This window comes from Gossypium arboreum, chromosome 5, assembly GCF_025698485.1.
Source record: "Gossypium arboreum isolate Shixiya-1 chromosome 5, ASM2569848v2, whole genome shotgun sequence".
Classification (NCBI taxonomy): domain Eukaryota; kingdom Viridiplantae; phylum Streptophyta; class Magnoliopsida; order Malvales; family Malvaceae; genus Gossypium; species Gossypium arboreum.
The window spans coordinates 92,079,411-92,103,525 of NC_069074.1; the positions used below are offsets into that span (position 1 = coordinate 92,079,411).

At 32.9% G+C, this 24,115-nt stretch overlaps 1 protein-coding gene across 1 annotated transcript; it reads right to left on the reverse strand.

Annotated features, from left to right (window-relative positions):
- Window positions 1-551: 551 nt before the first annotated feature.
- On the reverse strand, window positions 552-11,125 carry LOC108451078 (zinc finger CCCH domain-containing protein 18-like). Its single transcript, XM_017748812.2, has 7 exons — window positions 10,335-11,125; window positions 10,071-10,238; window positions 9,821-9,992; window positions 1,398-1,446; window positions 1,054-1,221; window positions 865-979; window positions 552-791 (listed from the first exon to the last, which is right to left on the reverse strand). Exons 1-7 carry the CDS (start codon window positions 11,123-11,125, stop codon window positions 719-721), a joined length of 1,536 nt encoding a protein of 511 aa, XP_017604301.1. The 3' UTR covers window positions 552-718.
- Window positions 11,126-24,115: the final 12,990 nt, after the last annotated feature.

A 24,115-nucleotide genomic window follows, 5' to 3' on the forward strand; every position in this document is an offset into this window, starting at 1 on the left:
ATACCCAACTTCCATTTGCAACCATGTAAAAATCTCATCCCTTATTTCCCAAAATAAAGCTCTGATACCACAATGACATCACTTGAATTTGTGGATGATAATTCTAAAAAAATACGATAAATGTGAAAATAGGAGAATAATTAACAAAGCATTGATAGGGTAGAAAAGAAAGAGAAATTAGAGAGATAATTGTTGCAACCATCTCCTCACCGGAAAGAAAACATGTCATGTATATTACCAGACCATCACTTAGTACAACATCATACAGGTCTTATTTAATTTTAATATTTTTGTCTATGGAACTAATATTCTCATTGTGAAGGGCATCGTTCTTTTCATAACCATTCTAAGGCGCCTTTTTGTTGAATTGTTTAACTTATTAAAATAATCGAACTATCTACTTTGTTTATAAAACTATAACAGAAACCTTTGCCTGTTTATTTTTTGACTAATACAGTAATTAAAAATGATTTTTTTTAAATATTTTTTTCAAAAAACTAAGTCAACAAAGCAAAATAAACTAAATATTTTAGATAAATTGTGTTGAGAATGTATATTTTAGCATTCCTAATAGAGTTTAAACATAAAATATTTGTTTAAAAATATCTCAAAAGTAATCTACATAAAAAACTGGAAACATGATAGTTTGATAATAGCGAGAAAATGTGCAGGTGTCACCCTGGTATTCTAACTAAATCTAACATGTTTTTCACTTGGCCTAGATGATTGTTGAAATGCCGCCACTTTCTATAGCAGAAGTGAAAGGGCTATCCGGCAGATTAAGTCCTTCGCTGCAGATACATGAAGTTTTCATTTGGAATAGATCATTAAAACATCAAATATGAAAAGAAAAAACTTTTATACCTTTCTTGGTCATTGTTGTTCTTCTCTACATGTTTGATTTTTCCATCAGATGTGGTGTTGATGTTGAGAGCTTCCAACAAATAATTGAACTCTGCCGACGGGAAGTCGAGTTGATCTGCTTGGTGGAAAAGAAAGCGTTGTAAGGGTGGCCAAGGTAACGAATATACATAAAATGGGAAAGTTCAATACCTCCCGTGACCTTTAACTCATCCATGAAGTAACCAAAGGATTGATGAGTTAGAGGCTTTTGTGACAAATGCATCTCTGACGAGTTCCTTCTTTGAAATTTAAAGATTTGATTTTGATCTTCGGTAAATTGCTTACGGAACAACCTCGACGTCGCATATCCTTTTGGAACTGAGAAAATCATACATTAGATACTCGACAGTAAAAATTGCCTAATGCTTAAAACTATACAATATGAATTAACATCGTATTCAACAGAGCTAAATCGAGTAATAGCCCCAAAAATGGTGAGTGTTTATGTAGCTATGGACCATAATTTGGATAAGCGATGAAATGGAGGTGCTTACTTGAGTGAAGCTCAGGTTCCATATAATATGAAGAATAATACATGGGAGACTCGATTCTCTCGGGGTACTTCCTACACAAAAATCAAATGTAGCCTAATGATATAGAAACCAAAAAAATATTAAAAAAAAGAAAAGAGAAATGATTATCATACCATGCATTCAATTCATGAAATTGGTGTAAAAATGAGAAACACTTATATTTACTTGTAACACCCTAAAATTTTCGATGTAGTAGTTGGTACTATTCTAGAAATGCATATAGTAGATTTATGAAGAAAATGAGTTGAGATTTATTTGAATAAAGTATATGGGAGATGAATTAGATATTAGAAGAGAAAGAACGAATGGTGAAATTTTAGTAAGGATTAAATTGAGAATTCATAAAAGTATAAGGACCTAAAGTGCAAATACACCATAAGATGAAAATGGGTGGTGCAAATAAACATTTTTTTTAAATATGACGTCGAAAAATATATTGATATGTGGAGTTGGAAAATCGAGGTATATATTAAATTGAGTAAAGTGGAAAAGTTTAAAGACTAAAGTATAATTTTACTATTTTGTATCAGGGGACCAATTAGCAATTTTTACCATAATTGGTTGATATTTCAAGACATAATGATGAAAATTTGATGGGATGTGATAGGTTGGTGGAATAAGTGGATTAAAATGAAAGAAAAGAAAAATGTAGAGTTGTAATGCTTCGATTTTTGCTGAAGTCATAGAATTGATTTTAAGTCGATTTATTAAATCGACCCATCCAAAAAGTTAAATTGCTAGGTTTTCGAGAATAGGCTTGGAGACGAATCAGACGAATTCAAATTTATTTAGATGTGTCAATTTTTTAGAATTGAGAATTTAAAATTTAAGGCTTATGGACTAAATTGCAAGAATAATAAAATTGTTGGGGTCGAAAGCTAAGAAATATATTAGGGGATGTGAGAGAATTACAAAATAGGATTTTGCAGAGGTAAGGTCCTTAATTGGTAATTGTTCCAACCCCATTTTAGCAAATATTCCAGAATTGACCAAAAATATTCCAGGAGAGTTTTGATTTGAATTAATGTTTTAAAATTTTAAAATGAATTTATTTATTTGAGTAAAAATATTTGAAAATTTGAAAATTTGTGAGTAATTCTAACAATAGTTAAATTCTTTTTTAAAATTTTACTCGATAGTTTTTCAAAGTTGTTCATAATTTTATTTCATTTAATACAAGTAGTCCCACTATAAAAAAACTTAAATATCAAAATTAATTTTATTTAATTCAAATATAATTTAAAATTTTATTTTATTAACAATATTTATAATTTTTTTACAAATCTAATGATATTCATGTTGAATATTTTTATATTATTTATTTCTAATATATTTATTTTTCTTTTATAATTATTTTTGAATTTTTAAAATTCTATTAACCTAAATTTTCCTAAAACAATTATTTATCAAAAAAAATCTCTAAAATTTAAAAATTCTTCATCCGAATACACTCTTAAAAGATTTTAGATTGGTGAGTTTATTTATTTTTATTAAATCCTTTTATAAAACAAGATTTTGATTAAAATTAGATTAAAGTTTGGAGCTTATTCTTGTAAGATGCCATTGTTAAAGCTAGAGAGAGAAAGTGAGTTTAGCTAGATTCTTGAGTTTTAAGAGTTAGAAAAGTTGGTGATTAAGTTGGAAACCAGCAAAGGAAACTTTAGATCACAAGTTTTGATAGTTTAGAATAAGAATAAGATAAGTGATCTTAAGGTAGTGTAAGGAAGATAACTTGAGCATCTCATCATTAGATTTAGTAGGTTTTAATGTTTAACTATGTTTTCTTTCTAACCTTAGTTCATTTTTTCATTAGGGATTGTAGCAAAGGAAGTGGTCAAATCATCTAAGGCCAAAGGAAAGAAGAAGATCGAGGAGGTTTAACGGTTTTTGGTTTGTGCTTGTTTAATTCAGTTTCGTGGTGTAAACTTGATTGAGTAATTTAGCTTAAGAAATCTTGTTGATTTTATATTGTCGGTGATATGTTTTGGCAAAGACTTGATTTTTTCATATATGAAACCTATGCTTGATATGTTAATTGCGATGAAACAATGTAAATGAATATTACTGTCTCAAGTAAGATTTGTTGTGAAGAATGTGGAATTGATTCTTGAGATACATGATGATGTTTAGGGACCATGATTTTATATGTTTTTGACTTGTTTTGGCATTTCAAATATGTTTTCTATTGTTTGGTTGCATGTTGCTTATGTTTAGGGACCTTTAGAGACACAATTGTATGGCTTGTATTGCCTGTTTTATGCTTTTTGGGCATGCGCCTCAAGATCACAAGAACATTTTCATGTGATTTATGCCTTTTCAAGTGCAGGCCTTGATACATAGACAACTTTATATATGGTTGCATTACCTTGAGACATAAAACATTGAAGCTAAAATACAAAAAAATCAGTCCAAAGTCTTGAGACATTGTGCATTGTCTCAAGACAAAAAACTTCAAAGTTAAGATCTGAAAATAAGAGAAGTATGTCTCAAGACATAGAGTCTTGCATTTTTCTTGTTTGACTTACGATTCGTAACCTAGCTCCATGTTTAACTTTCTTTGGCCTTGGTTTATCGTATGTGGGTCTACTTGAGTATGTTTAACACTTTATATCTTCTTTTAATTGTTCATGCCATGCTTCAGTTGTTTTAGTTGAATTTTTTAGCTTCAATAATCGTTTTAATATTTTTTTTAGTTGCTTCGATAACGAATGTGATATATTGCATCTGATCGTCTTCTAAATCTTGTGTAGGGTGTTATATTAGTTGGTATTAGAATGGGTTTGGGTTTAGCTGGTTCTAGGCCCAAAATGCATAATTTTTCCTGATTTTGTCTAGGGTACATGCCATTAGGTGAACCAACCAAGTTTTATTGATAGTTAAGACTTGTATGTCGAATTTTTCTCTAGTTGTTATATGTTTGTATAAATTCAATATGTTTGTTGAATCTCATAATGCATTAGATGAGGAGGTCGAGTTAGTACCCCTCAAATTCTCCCCTTACCTTAAGCTACTCAAGCTGATGTGGGAGCCAAGAATTATCCTAAGGCACTTGATGTTGGTGCACAAACTATAGTTGGTGATCGAAATGCTAAAAATGATGATGCTCTATTGTGTACTATGGCAGATGCACTCCGTAGATTTTAGGGGGACAACACCACAAGTTTGAATTGTTATGAGAGTTTGTAGGGTTGCTACTAGGAAGCTAAAAAAATACGAAATAGTGGACTTCAAGGGGTTGAAAGGTGTTGATCCTTTCGCAGCAGAATCTGAGCCTGCAATGAATCAACTAGAGTGTGTTCAAGTTGAGTGAGTTCAGTGCATAATTCCCTTGTTAAAGGAAGAAGCTTATCAATGGTGGTTAACAATGAGTCAGTCTATTCCAATTGAAAGTATAAATTGGGTTTTTCCAAGCGAAGTTCAAAAAGACGTATGCCGGAAAGTTGTATTTGGAGGATTAGAAATAAGAGTTTATTATGCTAATAAGGCAACTTGTTTGTGGCGAACTAGAAGCAAGAGTTTCTCTGATTTAGTTGGTATGCTCCTAAGATGGTACCAATGAAAGTTGAGAGTTGCATCTAATTTCTTAGAGGATTGTGGGATGAGATATATGTACAACTAGTGGCCACCGAGTGAGAGTTTTCTGACAAAATTAAGAGAGCCAAGATGGTTGAGCAAGTTTTGGGGTTAGACAAGAAACCCGATGATAACCAAACTCAAGGGAAGAGAGTTGGTGGTTCTAGTTCGTAGCCTGTTCCGAAGTGAGCTAGAGATTTCAGAGGTTCTAAGTGATTTGTGCCTTCTAGGTTCCATTTTGAGGGAAGACGATCGCAGCAATATTTTGTTTCTATTGCTAGTTCAGGTGGATCTGTTTTGGTCTCTAGTACTTCGAAGTGTGACTACTATGGCCATAGACATGTGTGGGGAGTTTTGAAAGAAGATTGGTGCATGTGCCTTGTTGTTGTGGTACGACTACAGGGGGAGAGAGTGTTGTTTGGTGAGGTTAGAGGAGGACTATAGATATTACTGCTACTATTAGATTTGAGGCTAGAGCTTTGGCTTTGGCTTAAGTTGTTTGTGCTCGTTATGATGTGGACGCTATTGTTATGGTCTAAGGTATATATTTCTTTTTTTCCTATTCCAGTTGATGCATTGATTGATCCTTCTACACATTTTGATATATATAGTAGTGTGATCTGTGGGTGAAGTGTTCCTATGGAATTGCCAGATATAAGGATTTCAATGTCTAGTCTCTTAGGGTAGGGTGTGATTGTTGATAAGGTTTGCAATCATTTTCATTCGATGATTTAGGGAATTATGTTCTTAGCAGATTTAATGGTGATGTCATTTTTTGAGTTAGATGTGATTTTGGGAATGTACTGGCTATCAAGCATAATGTTATATTGGATTGTTAGAAGAGGTTTGTTATTCAATGTTTGGATGGTAGTGTGCTGGAAGTTGTTGGTATGAAGTTTGGATGCTTTGCTAAAGTGATTTCTGTGGTGAAGGTTTGGAAAATGTTGAATGAGGGTTATAAGGTTTATTTAGCGTATATATTAGACTTGACGGCTACATATCCTAAACTCGAGGAAACCCAAACTATTCAAGACTTTACGAATGTTTTTTTTTCCCCTAAAAGTTAACAAGTTTATCTCTACCTCGTGAATCGAGTTCGATATTGAACTGTTACATGAAGTATCATCAGTTTCCATTTCTCCCAATCGCATGACACCTACAGAGTTGAAAGAATTGAAGATACATTTACAAGAAATTTTGGATCAAGGTTTATATGACCTAGTATATATCACCTTTGGGAGAACCGATGTTGTTCATGAGAAAGACGACGGACAATACTTGGCAATTGTGTTCCAATTATCTTCAGTTGAACAAGTTTTAAGAAGTTTAGCTAGATTCTTGAGTATGAAAATTTTTAAAAGGTGGTGATTAAATTAGAAACAAATAAAGGAAACTTTAAATTACAAGTTTTGATCAGGGTTTATAATAAGAATGAGATAAACGAACTTAAGGCAGTGTAAGGAAGTTAAGTTGAACTCTTGCTATATCAATTTTCATGTCATCATTAATTTAGGAGGTTTTAATTCTTAATTATGTTTCCTAAGCCTATTTTATTATTTTGATTATGGTTTGTAGCAAAGGAAATGGTCGAATCATCTAAGGCTAAAGGAAAAGAGAAGATCGCAAAGGGGTAATGGTTTTTAGTTTGGGCTTGCTTAAATCAATTTCGTAGTATGAACTTGATTAAGTAATTTAGCTTAAGGAATCTTGTTGATGTTATATTTTTGAAACTTTGTGTTGGTGAATACTTGATCTTTACATATATGAAGCATATGCTTGATATGTAAATTGCAATGAAACTATGTAACTGAATATTTGATTTGTTATGAAAAATGTGGTATTGATTCTTGTGATACATGATGATAATTAATTTTGCTTGATTCTAAGACATATATATTGATACACACCCTATTAAATGATGTTGGAAATGATTCGAGTATAGTTGACATGCCATAAGATTTATTTGTGACAAAGAGAATATTTAGCACTTGTGTGCATTATTGGTATCTTAGGGGAAGTCAAAGTTTTCACACACATTGGTGCATTTTTCTCATGCATCCCTTGTGTGCAACTTTTGAGGTATGCTAAGGGTTTGATTCTTATATCCATTTATTGTTCCACAATTGGTTATTTTGGGCAAAACTTTAATTATAATTTAATATGGTAGTGATGGATATGAATTGAAAATGTTGTCGGTCGTGACACTTGGGAATATGATACGCAACGATTTGAGGCAAATGCTCAAGTATGGTTTGGATATATATCGAGCAACTTGAATTTTGTTATTGGAAATGTGTTGAACGAGGCTAATTCGATAACACATTGGATATATGAAACATGTATATTTGATACTCCCTTGATGTGTTAGCATGTTTTGATGCTTAATGGTTTTATATTATCAACTTGGTTGTGTTAGCACCATTGAGCTTCGAGAAGCTCAGCGTGTAGATTGTTAGTTCCAATTGCAAGTAGCAAAAATGCGTACAAGTTTTGATTTGGTTCTCCTAGCATCCAAGGCTTCAAATCTAAGCTCTAAGTTTTGAATTTTCATGTTTTATCAGTAGTTTTAAAACATTTGGAATATTTGGTATGTTTTGGTTCATTTTGAAACTTTTGAATACTTTTGGATTTAATTTGTGATGCAACTTTCTATGATTTATGCATGCATTATAAATGTTACAATTTAGTTACCTAATTAATTTTTTATCTATTGTGTTAATGATGATCATCTTATATGTTTTAGACTTGTTTTAGCATGTCAAAAATGTTTGCTATGGTTTGGTTTCATGTTGCCAGGGACATTTAGAGACACAATTGCATGACTTGGAATGCTTTTTTTTCTGGTTGCATTTCTAGGCATGTGTCTTGAGACATCAAGAACATGTCTCGAGACCAAAAGAACATTTTCATGTGATTTAAGCATTTCCAAGTGCGCATGTCTCGAGACATAACATACCTATCTCAAGACATAGACACCAAAGTCTCGAGATATGGTTGCATATATTGTCTTGAAATATAAAACATCAATGCCAAAATGCCAAAATGTCAAAAATTTAATCCAACGTCTCGAGATATGTTTCCATTTTAATGATAACTTAACATTTTTAACTTGGCTTCGTGTTTCTGTCTTTGACCTCGATTTATTTTATGTGATCCCAATTTAGTATGTTTAACACTTATATCATCTTTTAATTGTTCGTGCCACTCTTGATTCATTTGGCTCATTTTAGTTTAAATTTTTAGCTTTGGTTATCATTTTAATGTTCGTTTTGTGTTGCTTTAGCAACAGATGAGAAACTAAATTTGGTTTCAAGATAGTTTTTGAGATTGGCCATTTTATTCTTGATATCCATCATCTTTTTTATCGAGTTATTGAGTTGAAAAGGAGAAGGAGAAGAAGGTGACGAGAAAGCTTGTTTAGGTGTTGAGAAGTTAAAAGGAACAAGGTAAGGATTTCATGAAAGCATATTTGAATAAGTTGGAATCATGTGTCAGTTTTTTTTGAATATTTAATATTGATTATGTTTATTGTATGAATACATGAAGAGATAGAAGAAAAAGTGAAGCCAAAAAAGGACAGAGGAAAGCTTTGGGTTGAGGGAGAAAGTACACTACTCAAATGGTGAAGTTTGTAAGTGCTCTCTCGGATTCTATTATTTACCATGAAAAAAAAATAAAAAATAAACGTTTTTATGAAATAAGTTAATTAAATTAAGTATATTTGATATTTAAATCAGAAAAATAAAATAAAGAAGTTTTTAATATGAATATAAGATTAGTAAGTTGATTTATGAAAATATGAAAGTGAATTAATGGAAAAGTTAATGAGATATTAGTATGGCCGAATGAGTTTTAGTTCGATTGATGTTAGTATAGATGTTAGTGCACTGAAGTGCATTATCCTCCTATTAAAGAGTTGGGGATGGGCTATAAGTAGTTTTAGGCATTGTATAAAAAAGACAGATATGATAAGAACTTATAATGAAGTTAATGTTAAAAAAAAGTTATGAATACGAAATTTAAAATATTAGTGACTATGTAAAATTAAAATATATGGATTAATGGTGTAATTAATTAATGTTATAAAAGATAAGAAATAATTTGAAATGAATAAGTTTTAAATATGACATAATTTGAAATAAAGAATTTATGTACAAGTGTTGAAATATGTATGTGATATGAAGAATATATGTTTAGGATCTGAATGGTCATGTATATGATATGCTATGATTCAATAACTTGTTTTGTTTATGTTAATGAAAATATGATCAAGGTGAAGATATTATATGTTTAATGTTTTAAATGAAAAATGTTGATTGAGTTTTAGCTTGTTGGTATAATCATTGTTGTCAATGCATGAGAATATGGGTTCGAGTGCGCTGAAGCGCATTCTTATTTATGGGTTGGGAAGGGGTTAGTAGTAGTACTAAGCATTATGTAAAAAGAATAGATATGATTAAAACCTATATTTGAATTGGATTCTTAAAACTTAACCATTGATAGTAAAATGTAATTTCACAATTTTAATAGTGTATATCTTTATAATTTTTAAAAGATTAAATAAAAATTTATCATTTTAGAGGGTCAAAGTGTAATTTTACTATTACTAATTTAAAAAGTAAAATTTTTATTTTAGGAGGTTTGTCAAAATGGTTTAAGAATCAGTAGCTAAATTACTATAGTAAAAAGATAAGGTATCGATACATGAAATTCGAGTTTTTATGCCTTATTTTGGGCAGGACTTGAGCCATAACATGAGTTTTAAACATCGATTATGAGATTAGATAAGAGGTGTTCTAGTACCTGTCAACCAGCTTGGATTTTTCCCTATAAGGTTTGACGAGAACACGAGCCCCACAAACGTAATGCGGATTTCCTTTGGCCAAAATCATCTTCACAGTATCGGAACTAACAAAGGTTACGAACCCAAACATTCGTTTTTGTTGGCAAGGAATCCGTACATCTTCAACTTGTCCATAATTGCTACACAAGTAAGAGAACTCTTTTAAGACAATGAATATGCAAATAAGCCTATAAAATGGCTTTAAAACATCATGTAACCTGAAATAATTGGAGACATCATCTTCACTAAAACTACTCTCGGCCGGGAAGGTAAGGTATAACTGCCTCGATCCGTTAACGATCGGACCTGGATCGTTTCGATCATTTCGATTTTCCATATATTTGGGTACATCTTCAGCTAAAATGACTGCATGTTGTCCATGAGGCCTGTTATTCAATCCACATAAGATTTCATTTTCATTGGTTTTAAGTTCCAATCGAAAGGAAGAAACGTAAATGAACTAGATTCTTAATTTTCTGTACCTGTCGATCACTCGAATAGCATTTTTCAATCTTGCGAGAAGCTTAGTTAAACTATAGCCTGCTTTTCCATGTCTTTGGCTTTCAGTAAGATAACCATCTGCTTGTAGAACTTTGCCATACTTCTCGTAATATAACAACGGTAACGACGCGATCGAGACCGGATCGCCTCGTTTCGTCCTCAATAACTCGACTAATTCAACCTCTAATTTCTCTAGTGACATAACATGATCTTTATAACCAGTAGCACCATCCAAATGAACAAACATTTGAGGGAGATGATCCGAGACTTCACCATGAAAGTACCTACAATTACTCCCATGTTTGCAATACCCTTTGTTGAAATAATGACAAGTCTTAACCGGAAAATCGGGTACGTTGTTTTGATTCCGACGTAGTCCCGGTCTTACTCCGAAATTACAGTAACAATAATCATTGGAAAAACTATTATCACTTCTTAAGTTTAAAGATCCCATTTGATCATCTAAAGTGCTTGATGAGACTGGTGGTGTGAAAGAACTGAACTGTGAAGGTATTTCGGAATTGAGAGTCGTCACCGAGTTCATCGACGGTGATATCGGAGGTGACCCGGATTTAAGAGCGAGTTGTTGGAGCTCAAGTTTGATTTTATAGATTACTTCTAGAATGACCTTATCAGGGCACAGTGCTAATTGAGCAATTTCTTGCTCACCATGGTCTTGTAATAGAATGTATCCTATGATTTTCAATACATTTTCAGGCTCAAATTTCTTGATTTTGTTGAATAAAATTTGTGTATAGTCGGAAAATTCCATCAAGCATTTAGTTGATCAACTTAAATCTGCAAATGACAAAAATATTAGGTCATAAATACAAAAAAAAAACCCAGAATTTTTTTTAAAAAACAGGAACTTACCAAGGAGAAAATTTGTTGGAAATGTAAAAGCTGGTTGCTGGTAGCAGCAAGTAGAGTTGTTGTTCTATGAAGATATTAAATTCTCTTTTATGCTTCACTTTTCAACTTTTCATGTGATTTTTTATGGTTTTTTCTTCAACTATATGGATAAAAAAAAAGAATTTTTAAAGATTGGGTTTTAAAGTAAAAACAAAAACTTTGTTTACTTAGTGTTGGTAAATTTATACAGAAAAAATTCACCTTAAATAGTTTTTTAAAAAAAATTATAAATGAATAAATTTATAATTTTAGTGAGCTTAAAAAAGAAATTAAAGCTTTAAAGCTAGATATTTTATAAAAAAAGAGTTAGAGAGAATTAAGGCGATATAATTTCTTACTTTTTCTTATTACTATACTCAAAAATCCTCCCCAAAATGTTATTTATTTTTCCTATAGAAAATGAGTTATTAAAATATTATTTTTAAAAAATCCCAATGTGCTAAATTTAGATTTGATTATGAATGATAATTTAATAATTTTGTGGTTTATTTAATTTTCATTTTATAAAAAATAATAATGGGAAATTATCAAAATGATTAAATGTGAGGATAAAATGGTAATTAGAGGAAATTATTTATGAAAGTGAAGACCAATTCTACAGCTGGATAAGTGGGGTGATAGGTAAAAATAAGAATAAATTATTAGAAAAAATATATTATAATTTTGGAAAATAATAAATAAGTAATGTTAGATTAATTAAAAAGAAATAAATTTTGGAGAGCTAAAAGGGAAAAATTTTTGATTAGAGAGAATGGAGCTTTTCTGTTCTAATTATAGATATTATATGGATCTATTTCCTTATGGTTTTTGACTTTGTCATTTAGTTTTTTAAATAAAGGCTAATGTATATAAAAGAGCATTAAAATTAATTAATTTCTGTACTAAATTTGTATTTAATTTTAAGTTTTTTTCAATAATTAAAATAATTAATTAAGCTTCTTTGTTTACAATTTTCGTCATTGATCATTTATACTCTTAAAATAAATTAACACATCAATCAGACGATGTGGCAGTTTATTGTTTAATCAATATTTTTCTTACAAAAATTGTAACCCTTCCAACTCTTCCAATTCGGGAGATTAAATCAGTCATTGAGATGACCTAGTACGATCGAGGTTTATAAAACAATCAATTTCAAATATTTATTTATTTTGGAAGAACATTTAGTTTATTTTTAGAAAAGCTGACGAGTTATAAATAAACATTTTAGTTTAACTTTCCTAAGCAACGTGACTTCTTTAAAAAAAACTTAAGTTAATTTTCCATTTTTTTATTATTCACATTTTCAATTTTAATCTTGTAACACCCCCTACCCGTATTCCGAACCTAGAATAGGGTATGAGGCATTACCGAACTTAATATGATCAATCATGTAAAAATTAGCCATAAAATTTCTTCTAAATTAAAACTTTCATACATATGTTTCACGTCCCTTATTCAACCCGTAACTCTCCAAAGTGTGAAAACATACTAAGGTGGTTGAGACCAAACCTTAAACATATGAAACTTTTGCAACACTTAGAAAATTTTCACACTTTGGAAAGTCACGCTTTCGAGTTTTCATACTTAAGGACCGTAAACATATGTATGAAAGTTTTAATTTAGAAGAAATTTTATGGCTAATTTTTACATGTTTGATCATATTAAGTTCAAGATTGCTCGCACTCTATTCTAGGCTCGTAATACTGGTAGAAATGTGTTAAAATCTGTAAAGGAAAAGTGATTTTTACTTGGATTTAATAAAACTATATTTCATGCCTTCATTAAATAAAAATCATATTTTAAAATTAAGTTAAATGTTATGCATGCTAAATAAATCCTAAATACGAGTCTCATGTCACAAAATAAAACAGTACAGTTCTAAAATAACAAAAAATTATAAAAATAAGTCTAATAATACTTTCATAAAAATAAAACATTTTCGAGCCCTCCATATTTCGCGTCTGCGTTCTAATCTGGCGGGTTATCTATAAAGATAAAAGGGGGAGTGCCATCACAAGAAAACCATGCAACAATAGACAAAACATTTAGAAAATTAACTTATAGGATAAATCACAATTAATTAGAAATACAGAATATCAATAATTCAGAACAACTAATCAACATAATATTTCAATGTTCATTGCCATTTAATTGCTTATGAATGCAATGTAAGTTTGGTTTAACAGTAGAAAGGTCCTACCCCACCGTTACACACCACAATAGGAGTTCCTCAAAACTCCTCTACCTTTACATCACCTTTGTGGATAAACCACTGATCATTGCAAATGACCTGCTAATGATAAAATATATTGGTGGATGAACCATCTATTTGTGCAGATAAAAGCTGCTAATACATTGTGGATGAACCACTAGTCGAGCAGATGACTGCTGACTAAAATATGTCATGGATAAACCACTAATCAAACAGACGGCTGCTGACTAAAATATATTATGGATAAACCACTGGTCAAGCAGAAAAACTGTTGACTACTTCATTCGTTCAAAACGTCCCACCCCGTGTAATATGAAATATAACACGGTAATACATACACATTTTTCAATAACAGTTTATGTGGTACATTATCATGCTTATCAAGTAATTCGATAAAACAGTTCAGTTGTGTACTTTGCATACATTTGGTTAACGGTATCAGTGGCATGTTCACTTGCTTTTGGAATGCTTAAGATCATGCATAATCAACTTAATATTACATAATACAATTCTAATCATAGTATGTCTCATATGCACATCATAGTATACCTACCAGTCAATCACGATATAAACTAACCATAATAATGTTAGAACATATAACAGTTTTGCATATTATGATCTCGAATCAAGCATATCATCACTAAAGAGTTTACTTATCAAGTTTCATGCAAGCAAGCACAAAACACATAGACTTAGTTTAGATTCCACATATGCTCGTAGATAAGGTTCGCATGAATGTTCGCATTGAAGGTTCACATGAGTGTTCAGAATGAGGGTTCACATGAGTGTTTGCAGTACATTATACATAAGGGTTCGCATAACAGTTTTACAAAAGGGTTCACATAATAGTTAAAAGGATCACATATCAGCTTTAAAAGGAATCACATAACAATTCATTAAAAGGTTTGCCCAACATTCATTAAGGGGTTTGTTGGGATATTTACCCATGTTGTAGTAAACATGTAATTATGTTCTATGTATTTGAACAATGAATAAATTAATTTCACAATTTACTATTATATCTTTTGTATTTCTATCTTTCATATTTTGCATGCATATCAAAATTGTGACAAATAAATATTAGCTTATTAGTTGTCTAAGTTCAAACTGATGATAAGTGGCATTGTAAGAACATTTACATTTTGAGAAAGACAACTTACTTTAGTAGATAATCTAAACGGGTCTGTAATCTCATAAAAGAATCAAAGTGAGCAGTTGATTCAAATACTGAGAAGGATTATTATGTTATCTACAATTCCAATTAAGGAGATGACTAGTCTTAGCTATCGGAGCAATTGACTTCACATGTAGAGATATAGATGTATTCATTGACAAAATGATACATTGGACTGGACCCAAGATAAATTAATTCTGAATCTGTTTGTGAATTAATTAACTTGTGACATTTATGGTGTGATTTACCTAAATCCTAAGTTAGTAACTGACCATGCGTATGTAACTCATGTGCTTTGATATAAGTGGAGGCTTATGCTCTAAAGATGATCGAGTATGTTGGGTACATGACTTGTATATGGCATGACTTTACAAGTAGTAGTGGAATTCAAAGGTCAATTAAAGAGTTAACGATATCCTCTAATTGGCATTGTGTGGATTGATAAATATGGAATGTGACCATGAGTTGTTTATTCTCGAACGAGCAATTTATCACAATCATTTGTTGGCGGTGATTATATTAATCATTAAGATGACACAATGGCAACAATGAGATAAAATAGGATTGTATTGAGTGAACGGATTTAACTCAAAAGAAACAATGATATCATATGAGGGTAACATACACACATGAAGAGGTCATTGGACAAAGCAGTTGGATGAATTACTTTCGTAAATATATACAATAAGGAGTTTTCAATCATGGTACTTCTTGTGAGCTAACTTCATGATTAAGTAATTTTGAATTATCGAAATGATGCTTTTGGACATAATTTCAATTACTAGAGACTAATTATAAATGTCTGATTGGTCTCTCCGCTAACTCAACAAAAACTCGATCGGACTGCTTTTGAATTAGTAAAAAACTTTGGAAATATTTAATTGAGTCAATTTATTTGATGTGGAATTAAATTGGGCGATCATAAAAATTGTTAAACTAGAAAATTTTATTAAAGAATTTTCTTGAAAAATTAATTTGAAAAATCTAAATGATTTTTGGCAAAATTAATTTTGATCAAGTAAAATTAATTTAATCAAATTAATTAAAATTAATATGATATTTTTAGAAATTAATTTTCAAGCCAGAGAATTGGCCCAATGGGTAATTGAACTTAAAAATTGGACCTAAGATCGTAAATTGGGCCCGGGAGCCCAAAATCGAGACCAAGACCCAAAAACTGGTTGAATCGAGTATGGTATATGAAATTGGACCGACAATCCAATCGGTGGTTGGACCAGATCGATTGAGTCATCATTGACCCGGACCAAACCGGCAAAAATCGAACCAGCTTAGGGTGTCGGGAGTTATGGTTGCAGATTCCATTGGCTGGAAAATGGTCGACGACGGTGGGTCTTCGATGGTTGAGTATTGGAAAAATTACACTTCTATTGGGACTCTACTAGAGAATTTAATTTAAATACATAAATATTTTATTAAATTAATAAGATTTAATATTAAATTTAATCTAATATTTATCTTGATAATTATTATATTAATTTAATATTAAAGTGATTAAGTTTAATTATAGTTGAAATATCTAAAATCTCTCTATATAAAGAGAGCCTTGGTAATTATTTTTCACACACTTGAATTCAAGAGAAAGTTGTAGAGATCAAATTTTCTGAAATAATCAAATTTTCTGAAGAAATTATTTCAGAAAATTTCTAGAGATATTTTTCTTATTACAACTTGGCCCAAAAGTTTAGAAAATTGCGATATTACTTGATTGGTAATTTTTGTGAAAGTTTTTCTGATTCAAAGCGAGTCCACACTCGGCAAACGTGAGCTTGAGGATAGCGGAGAAGAGTACTTGATTGAAGCGTTCATCCTAAACGAATAAAAAATGTACAATTTTGATTAAGTGTTTATTACTTTAGATATCACAATCAAGTTCTTATTTTGAAAACCTTTTTCAAAACTCTGGTTGTTCTTTAAATTTATTTTTTGCTGTGTTTTTCAAACCCAATTTTCCAACAAGGTTTGCATAACATTCATCAAGGGGTTCAAATAACATTTACTAAGGGGTTCGCATAACATTCACTGAAGGGTTCACATAACATTCACTAAGATGTTCGCATAACATTCAGTAAGGGGTTCACACAACATTCATTAAGGGGTTCGCATAACATTCACTAAGGGGTTTGCATAACATTTATTAAGGGTGGTCGTGCGGTCCACATGGGTGACCTACACGCCCATGTGGTAGGCTACGTAGTCTGGGCTAGGTTCAATTTTGCCTTGATTTCCTTATAAAAGAACACATACATGACTTTCAAGGTTTCGAACGATGATCCTCACATCCAAGTTTGGCTCAGGATACCTACAACGAGTCTTACGATCGAAAAATAATTAAGAGTTAATGTCGGATGGCTCACTTTTGGCCTTACAGACTAGAGGAATGGGCGGATTGGTAAGAAAATAGAAATTTGTGTTAGATTTCGCAATCCGATTTTGTTGGGTGCAAACTGAGATGTGCAAAGCTCTGGGCCATGCAGAGGGGACATTGTAGTGCCCGAGCATCAAGGTTAGATGTGAGATGGAATGATATCGACTGGCTCACTTGTGACACCCCTAAAGTGACCCCAATCGGAAAGTGGTTTCGGGACCACAAAACCGAGTCATAAAAATAATTAACCATTATAGTTGATGCTCATTATATGTACATATGCATGTGTGAAAATTTCATGTTTGAATTTTGTTAATTGTAAGTGAATTTTATCAAATAGGACTTATGTGAGAAAATTTAGAAATGTGCTAGGCAAATGTAAAGTGGCCTAATAATGCATGTTGTGAAAAAGATGGGTTTGCATGGCAAATTACCCAAAATTAAGCATAGTGGCCGGCCATGCTATGGGTGGAAATATGTTGGAAACATGTTGTGTTAGTGTGTTATGTTAGAAAGAATAAAATAAGAGGTTAGTATTAAAGAAATAAAAAGAGAGGGGTGATGAAAAAAAAAAGTTGTCTCACCTTGCTCCTCCATTGCCGTGACTTGGGGGAGGGAGAAGAAAGTTGGGTTGCTTTAATTTTTAGCTTAGAAGATGGCAAGAAGGAGGAAAAACTATGATTTTAGCTAGTTAGGTAGCTGAAATTTCAAGTAACTCGGTAATCCATCGAAGAAGAAGAAGAGGGCTGCAACAAAAGAAAAATGGAGACAGCTTGCATGTTGAAGGAAACTAAGGATTTAGCTTGTTTAGGAGTTGTATCCTAAGTTGGTAAGTTTTCCAAGCTCTCTTCTATCTTTAACTTTGTTTTAAAGAAAATGATGATGGATTGTGGTTGGAAGGCATGAATGTGGGTTGTAGAAAAGAAAAGCTCTTAGATTAGTTGTAAAAATTACTACCGTCCAATTTTGTGCCTTCGTTATGCTGTCCAAAATTTGAACAAATTAATGGTTCTATTTTCATGCCGATTAGGGGTTGATAAATTGAGTTTAATAGCTAAAATATTATGTTAATCTTACTAAGTTTCAATTGTTAGTAGTGACGTAACCATTTGACAATTAAATGCATAAATGACTGCTGGAAATTTCAGCTTGAAAACAAATTGTTCCAGCATGTAAATGCTGATTTGAATGTGCTGTAAAATGTGGAGAAATTGGTCTGCTGCATGCTTGAAATAAAAGAAAATAATGCTTGCTGTCAGATTGAAATTTTGCTAGAAGGTTGAACAATTGTTGTTCAAATGAAATTTTGGAGTGTTTAATGGACTCCATGTTGCTAAAATTTTCATAATAGAAATTTCTAAGCTTAAATTGTAAGAAATTGAGTTGTGTGGTTTAAATTATCAAAGATGCATTTGGCAATTGATTATAATTTATTAAAGGGTGTAAAGTATTGATAGTTCTAAATGGTACATAGTTAAATGAAGATGGCTTTTATTTAGAATGGAAGTAGGAGAAGTGTGTATTCGGCCATGTTGTGATTGAGTTGAATTTGAATGGTGATTGCCAAATGTGATTGTTAAGTGAATAATATTAGTTAAGTACTTAAGCAATCTATTGTTTTACTTAAGCTTAAGAGCAAAGAGGATCAAAGTCGGATAGGGGAAAAGAGAAAGTAAACGAATAGCCGTGGACATCTAATCGTCGACCACTTCCGAGGTAAGTTTTAAGCGATTAATCGTTGAGTAAATTCAATCATAATAGGACATAATGAGTTGATTTGATAAGATATGATGTGGCCATGATATGTCTTAAACTCAAATGGCAAGTTCATAGGTGTTTGGACTTGGAAATTTAAGAGCAAATTGTAATAATTTGCTTTGGACAGCAGCAGTAATGTGATTTTAGAAAATCACTATAAATTGTTGGTGTGGAATTATAGGCTGAACAAGATATGTAATTGAAGCTTAGTTGGTCTAGTTTCTTATAAAAGAGACCGTGGAAGCAAAGAAATTTCCTATAAAGAGATATTTAAAGTGTGCGGGACAGTGTCGGAATGACTCCGGAATCCCCTGTTCTGTTTTTTGGAAAATCATTATAAATTGTACAAAAATGGTTATAAGATAAGATTTATATGCTTAGACTCCTTAATGAGTCTAGTTTCAAATGGAATCAAATAGAACACATTATGAATTCTGTACAATGAAAAATTTGATTCGTAGCGAAGAGTGGTCAGATTAGTCAAACAGTGAAACAGGGGAAACTTTAAGAAAAATCTGGTATTGATTGACCAAACTTAAAATTCTAAAAATTTTATGGGTGAAAGATAAATGAGTCTACATTTGGGGAAAATTAACAGCAATTGATTTTGAGTTTTGTAGCTCCAGTTATAAACAACTTAGTGACTGTTGGTCAGGAAAACTGCTTGTAGTGAATATGTGATTTTGTTGTAAACTTCGATGAAACTATTTGAGTTGCTTATAAGCTATTGCTGAAATTGATGTACAAGAAAAATATGAAATATGTATGATATACATATATGTGTGATAAGGCCGAATGGCCAATGTGATGAATGTGAAAGTGTATGTATATGTGATAAGGCCTAATGGCCGATGTGGTGAATGTGAAAGTGTATGTATATGTGATAAGGCCTAATGGCCGATGTGGTGAATGTGAAAGTGTATATATATGTGATAAGGCCTAATGGCTAATGTAAAATATATGTGTGATATGCATATGTGGTAAAGCCGAATGGCTAATGTGAATGTTGTAACATGTGATTAAATGTACATGAAACTTGGAATATGTTCCGGGTGAGACCCAATGACTACGTGTGGAGATTATGACCGGGTAAGACCCGATGACTACGTGTGGAGATTATGACCGGGTAAGACCCGATGACTACGTGTGAAGATTATGTCCGGGTAAGACTTCGTAATAAGAATTGCTTATAAATATACGCAATGCGAAAGGTTAAACAGGTATGTACTCCAAGGTTATATGTGAGCTTGATTTAAACTAAACCATAAGGTAGTTATGTGATGTATACGAGAGCAATCTATGAGACTATTCCTATGATTATGATGAGATGTGCATATTCGGATAAAGGGGTGGTATACCCGAAGGAAGGGTGAAATAAAAATACGAACAACTATGTTATAACTTGATTGTTATCTGTTGACACTGCTTGAAACTTACTAAGCATTGTAATGCTTACTCCGTGTACTTTGTTTCCTCTGTTTTATAGATCTCATTTGGAAGCTACAGGCTCGGGGATCGTCAGCAACTAGTCACACTATCACTATCCACTGTTTGGTACTGCTATGCTTTGGAATATCTTATGGCATGTATAGAATAGACTAGTAGTGAGAGGATATCTTGGTTAATGTATAGGACTACCCTTTTGTTGTAGGTCACGTACCCTTCGGTTTTGTGTAAATTTGGACAGCCATGCGAAAATGGCTTAGATATACTTTGATCATAGCTTTATAATCGTTTGTATGTTGTTTGTCAAGAGGTATGGAAATGTTGGTAACGGTTAGCCATGGGAATGGTCATTCATGATCACTTTTGGTATATGTATGACAAACTCTAGCTGATCCATGGAGGATCATGAAATAGGTAAAGTTTACCTTAAAATAGATGTTGGTAGCAGCAGTGATGTGAATGTGAAAATCACTAAAAATAGTAGAAAGGAATTAAATAGTGAATAAATTATGTAGTCGAACCTTGGTGAATCTATTTTCATAGGAAAGTAACGAAACGATCATATGAATAGTATGTTAAGAGATATTTAAGTTTTCGTGAGACAGGGCCAGAACGGTTTCTGGATTCCCTGTTCCGACTTTGGAAATTCATTGTAAATTAACCAGAGATAATTCAGAGTCATGCCATATATGTATAGATTCCTCTTTGAGTCTAGTTTCTATATAAACAAACGACATCAGTATTGAATCCCTGTACAGGGAGATATCCAGGTCGTAATGTATGAAGGTCAGTGTAGTCGCACCCTGTAATAGGGGAGACTTTAACTAATAAACTGTACTAATTGGCCTGACCAATAATTCTAGAAAAAAATTTGTAGATGCATATATGAGTCTAGTTTAAGGGAAAAATTACGAAACTGGTTTTCGAGTCTTGGAACTCAAGATATGATTTTTAAAGTGACAGTGACGCAGTTAGCCAACTGCCTGGAAAATTTTTTTTAAAATGGACTGTGAAAGTGAATGGTTTAAGCCGTTAACCCCTCGTGTCCGACTCTGGCAGCGGACTCGGGTACGGGGTGTTACATCACTAGAATGGAACCATGATGACAGTTATCAACTGGTTCTTCGGGACGACACTTGATGATGATTTATAGGTTCCATAGAGCAACATTGTGACGACGGTCTGCAGACTCTATGAAGCGACACCACAATGGTGGTAAGGTCTTTAAGGGTGACACCTCAAAAGCAGTTTAAAGGTGTATAACCATAACTCGACTATGGCAACCAATAGAGTCCACTGGAACAATAAAAATACGGTTGTTCACCAGGACAATAAACATGGGGTAGTCCGTCGGGACAATAAAAATGGGGTAGTCCACTAGGACAATAAACACAGGGTAGTCCGTCGGGACAATAAACATGAGGTAATCCGCTAGGACGTTAAACATAAGGTTATATGTATAAGACCATAGCTCGACTATGGCAGCATTTGCTATCCACAAATCAGTAAACCGAGAAACTCGCCAAAGTATAAAGAAGAAGTTGCATTGTGACTTGAGCAACCAGTCATCAGACATAATAGGCTTGGCGCATTTGGGGACACAGGCTAATGGAAAACTAGTAGGATTTGTCAAAGGCAATGAGGATTAGAACCTAAGAAGCGTATTAACTTAGTTATGCAAAAAAGGAGGGAAAGATTCCTTAAACAAGATGGTAAATGTAATGTTTGCCAAGGAAAGTCCGCCAAAAAAGTCACGAATTCTATAATGTTTAAGCAGATATAGGCTCAAATTAGAATCAACAAAAGGTAGCTAAATGAATAGGCACCAAGAGTATTCATGGGAGGAAATGTCAACTCAAGGCTGAATGACTAATAAAGTTTGATAGAAAATAGTAAAAAGCACTAGAAAGATCTTGAAGGTTTACCAACGGTGGAAATTATCAAAAGGTACCTGGGTAAAAGATAGTTCGTTGGGAACTACTAGTCAATTGAAGTATCTAAAAGTAATAGACTGAAAGAACAGGTACCATGGGGTTACATTGAGGTCTTGAGTCCACTAAAGAAAAGTGGGTATCAAGAAGAGACATTATTTAGGATAAAGGCTTAGGTTAAAGAACTGCGGTCAGGGCGATTATTTGTATAACCATAATTAGAGCGAGATTTAGTCCCCTAAACACGGTTGTTATATGTGCATTAGATTTTACGGAGGTCAGGGCCATTTAAGTTCACAGAATTTCCTCATGAATCCTAGGGAGTTTTACTTTACGCACAAAATCTCTTCTCTTAGAATTTAAAACAACCTTTTTAAAGTAAAATGAATAGACTCACTAGGTTCCTTTGAACTTATAGAAATTCTTACTGACATGGTAGGAAAGCTTCCCAGCTGGGCGAGCTTTCTCTAACAAAGTTACTATTTTCGGGGTCAAAAAGCTTGACGCTTCAAATAATTTGGACACTTTAAACATTTCTTCAACACGTTTAGAATATGTTTCAATACTCTTTGATGGTTTTCCTTTGCAAACAGACCCTTCCACGCGACTATAAAATGGGTCTTACATACCAAGCTTCATCATTCCTCACTCATATAATTTCTCTCTAATCCTTTCTATTTCTCTACTATAAACCATTTTTCGGTCTTAAAAATTTTGATCACTAAAAATATTTGGTTTACGTTCGAGGTATTCTTGAGTCGTCGGTGATGCGATATCGCTCAGAGCCGCACATATTTCATATATCATGCCGAGAAGGGATCATTGCCTCTGAATCCTATACTAGGGAAGTCGGTTATGGGGTGATTTTGCTTTCTACTATCAAGGGTGAAAGTCGATGTGGAGGCCTCAATCGACGACCGCTATGCGGTAATGGATCAAGATATAATTGGGGAGCAAGTTGATGGTTGTTACGCGGCCACGAGCTCAATCTTTTTGAATGCCCGAAAATGATGCCTTATTAATAACATACATAAGTTTGAGGGCATATTCATATAGAAAAACTCTGGGGCTTCCAGCTATAATCGGTGTAAATTTTTTCTCCATTTCCAAGCAACCGATACCTTTAACCTTCTTTCTTATTCGAAGGCTGGCACCTTCGTGGACGCAAGAGGACTCTTAGGTGGGGAGCAATTGTTGCAGTGTAGTAAAAGTGGCGCTCTTTTCGAAGCAATGACAGTTGTCGTTATTACACAACCCATTAATAACTATAACCGTTACCGCGCCGACTTAAGTTTGACCTCTACTGTGCCGGAACATCTGCTCTCCTCTTGAAAGCCCTTTTGTGTCCACCTTGGTGTCAGTCTTTAGACAAGAATGAAAGGTTAAAGATACCGGCTGCTTGGAAATAGAAAAAAATTATGTTGATTACATCGAAAGTCCTTAGAGTTATTTTGTATGGTTATGACCTCAATATTATGTATGGTACATATAGGGCATTGTTTGCGAGTATCTAAAAAGCTTGAACTCTTGATCGTGTAACAACCGTTACCTGGCCCCCCGATTATTCTTGAACCCATGACCGCATCACGGCCACCAATTGGGACCTTCACATTGACTTCGACCTTGATTGTATCAAGCATTATTACCCCAAAACCGACGGATTTCCCCACGATGGGTTTCTAAGGTCATGGTCCTATCTTGCCATGACATATGAAATGTATACGTACTGAGGCGTGTTATCAGATTCCCGACCCTTCAAAATTACCTAAGAACTTCTTTCATTTCAGTTGAAAACCCAAAACACTTTCAAAATACCCTAAACCCTAACCTTAAAATAAAAACTCTAACCCTAAAATAAGTCCTAACCTTATAGAGAAAAAGGGAAAATGCATCCAGTTAGGCGCACTATTTTGACACCTGTATAGAAAGCTCGTCCAACTAGACACATTTTCTATTGAAAT

What these genes read in the sequence shown, in the direction of transcription:
- LOC108451078 (XM_017748812.2), bottom strand. Translation starts at nt 11,125, where the DNA reads ATGGAATTTTCCGACTATACACAAATTTTATTCAACAAAATCAAGAAA. An exon ending in GATGTCTCCAATTATTTCAG is followed by an intron (nt 9,993 to 10,070) that starts GTTACATGATGT and finishes TTACTTGTGTAG; the next exon opens with CAATTATGGACAAGTTGAAG. An exon ending in ATAGGGAAAAATCCAAGCTG is followed by an intron (nt 1,447 to 9,820) that starts GTTGACAGGTAC and finishes GAGAGAATCGAG; the next exon opens with TCTCCCATGTATTATTCTTC.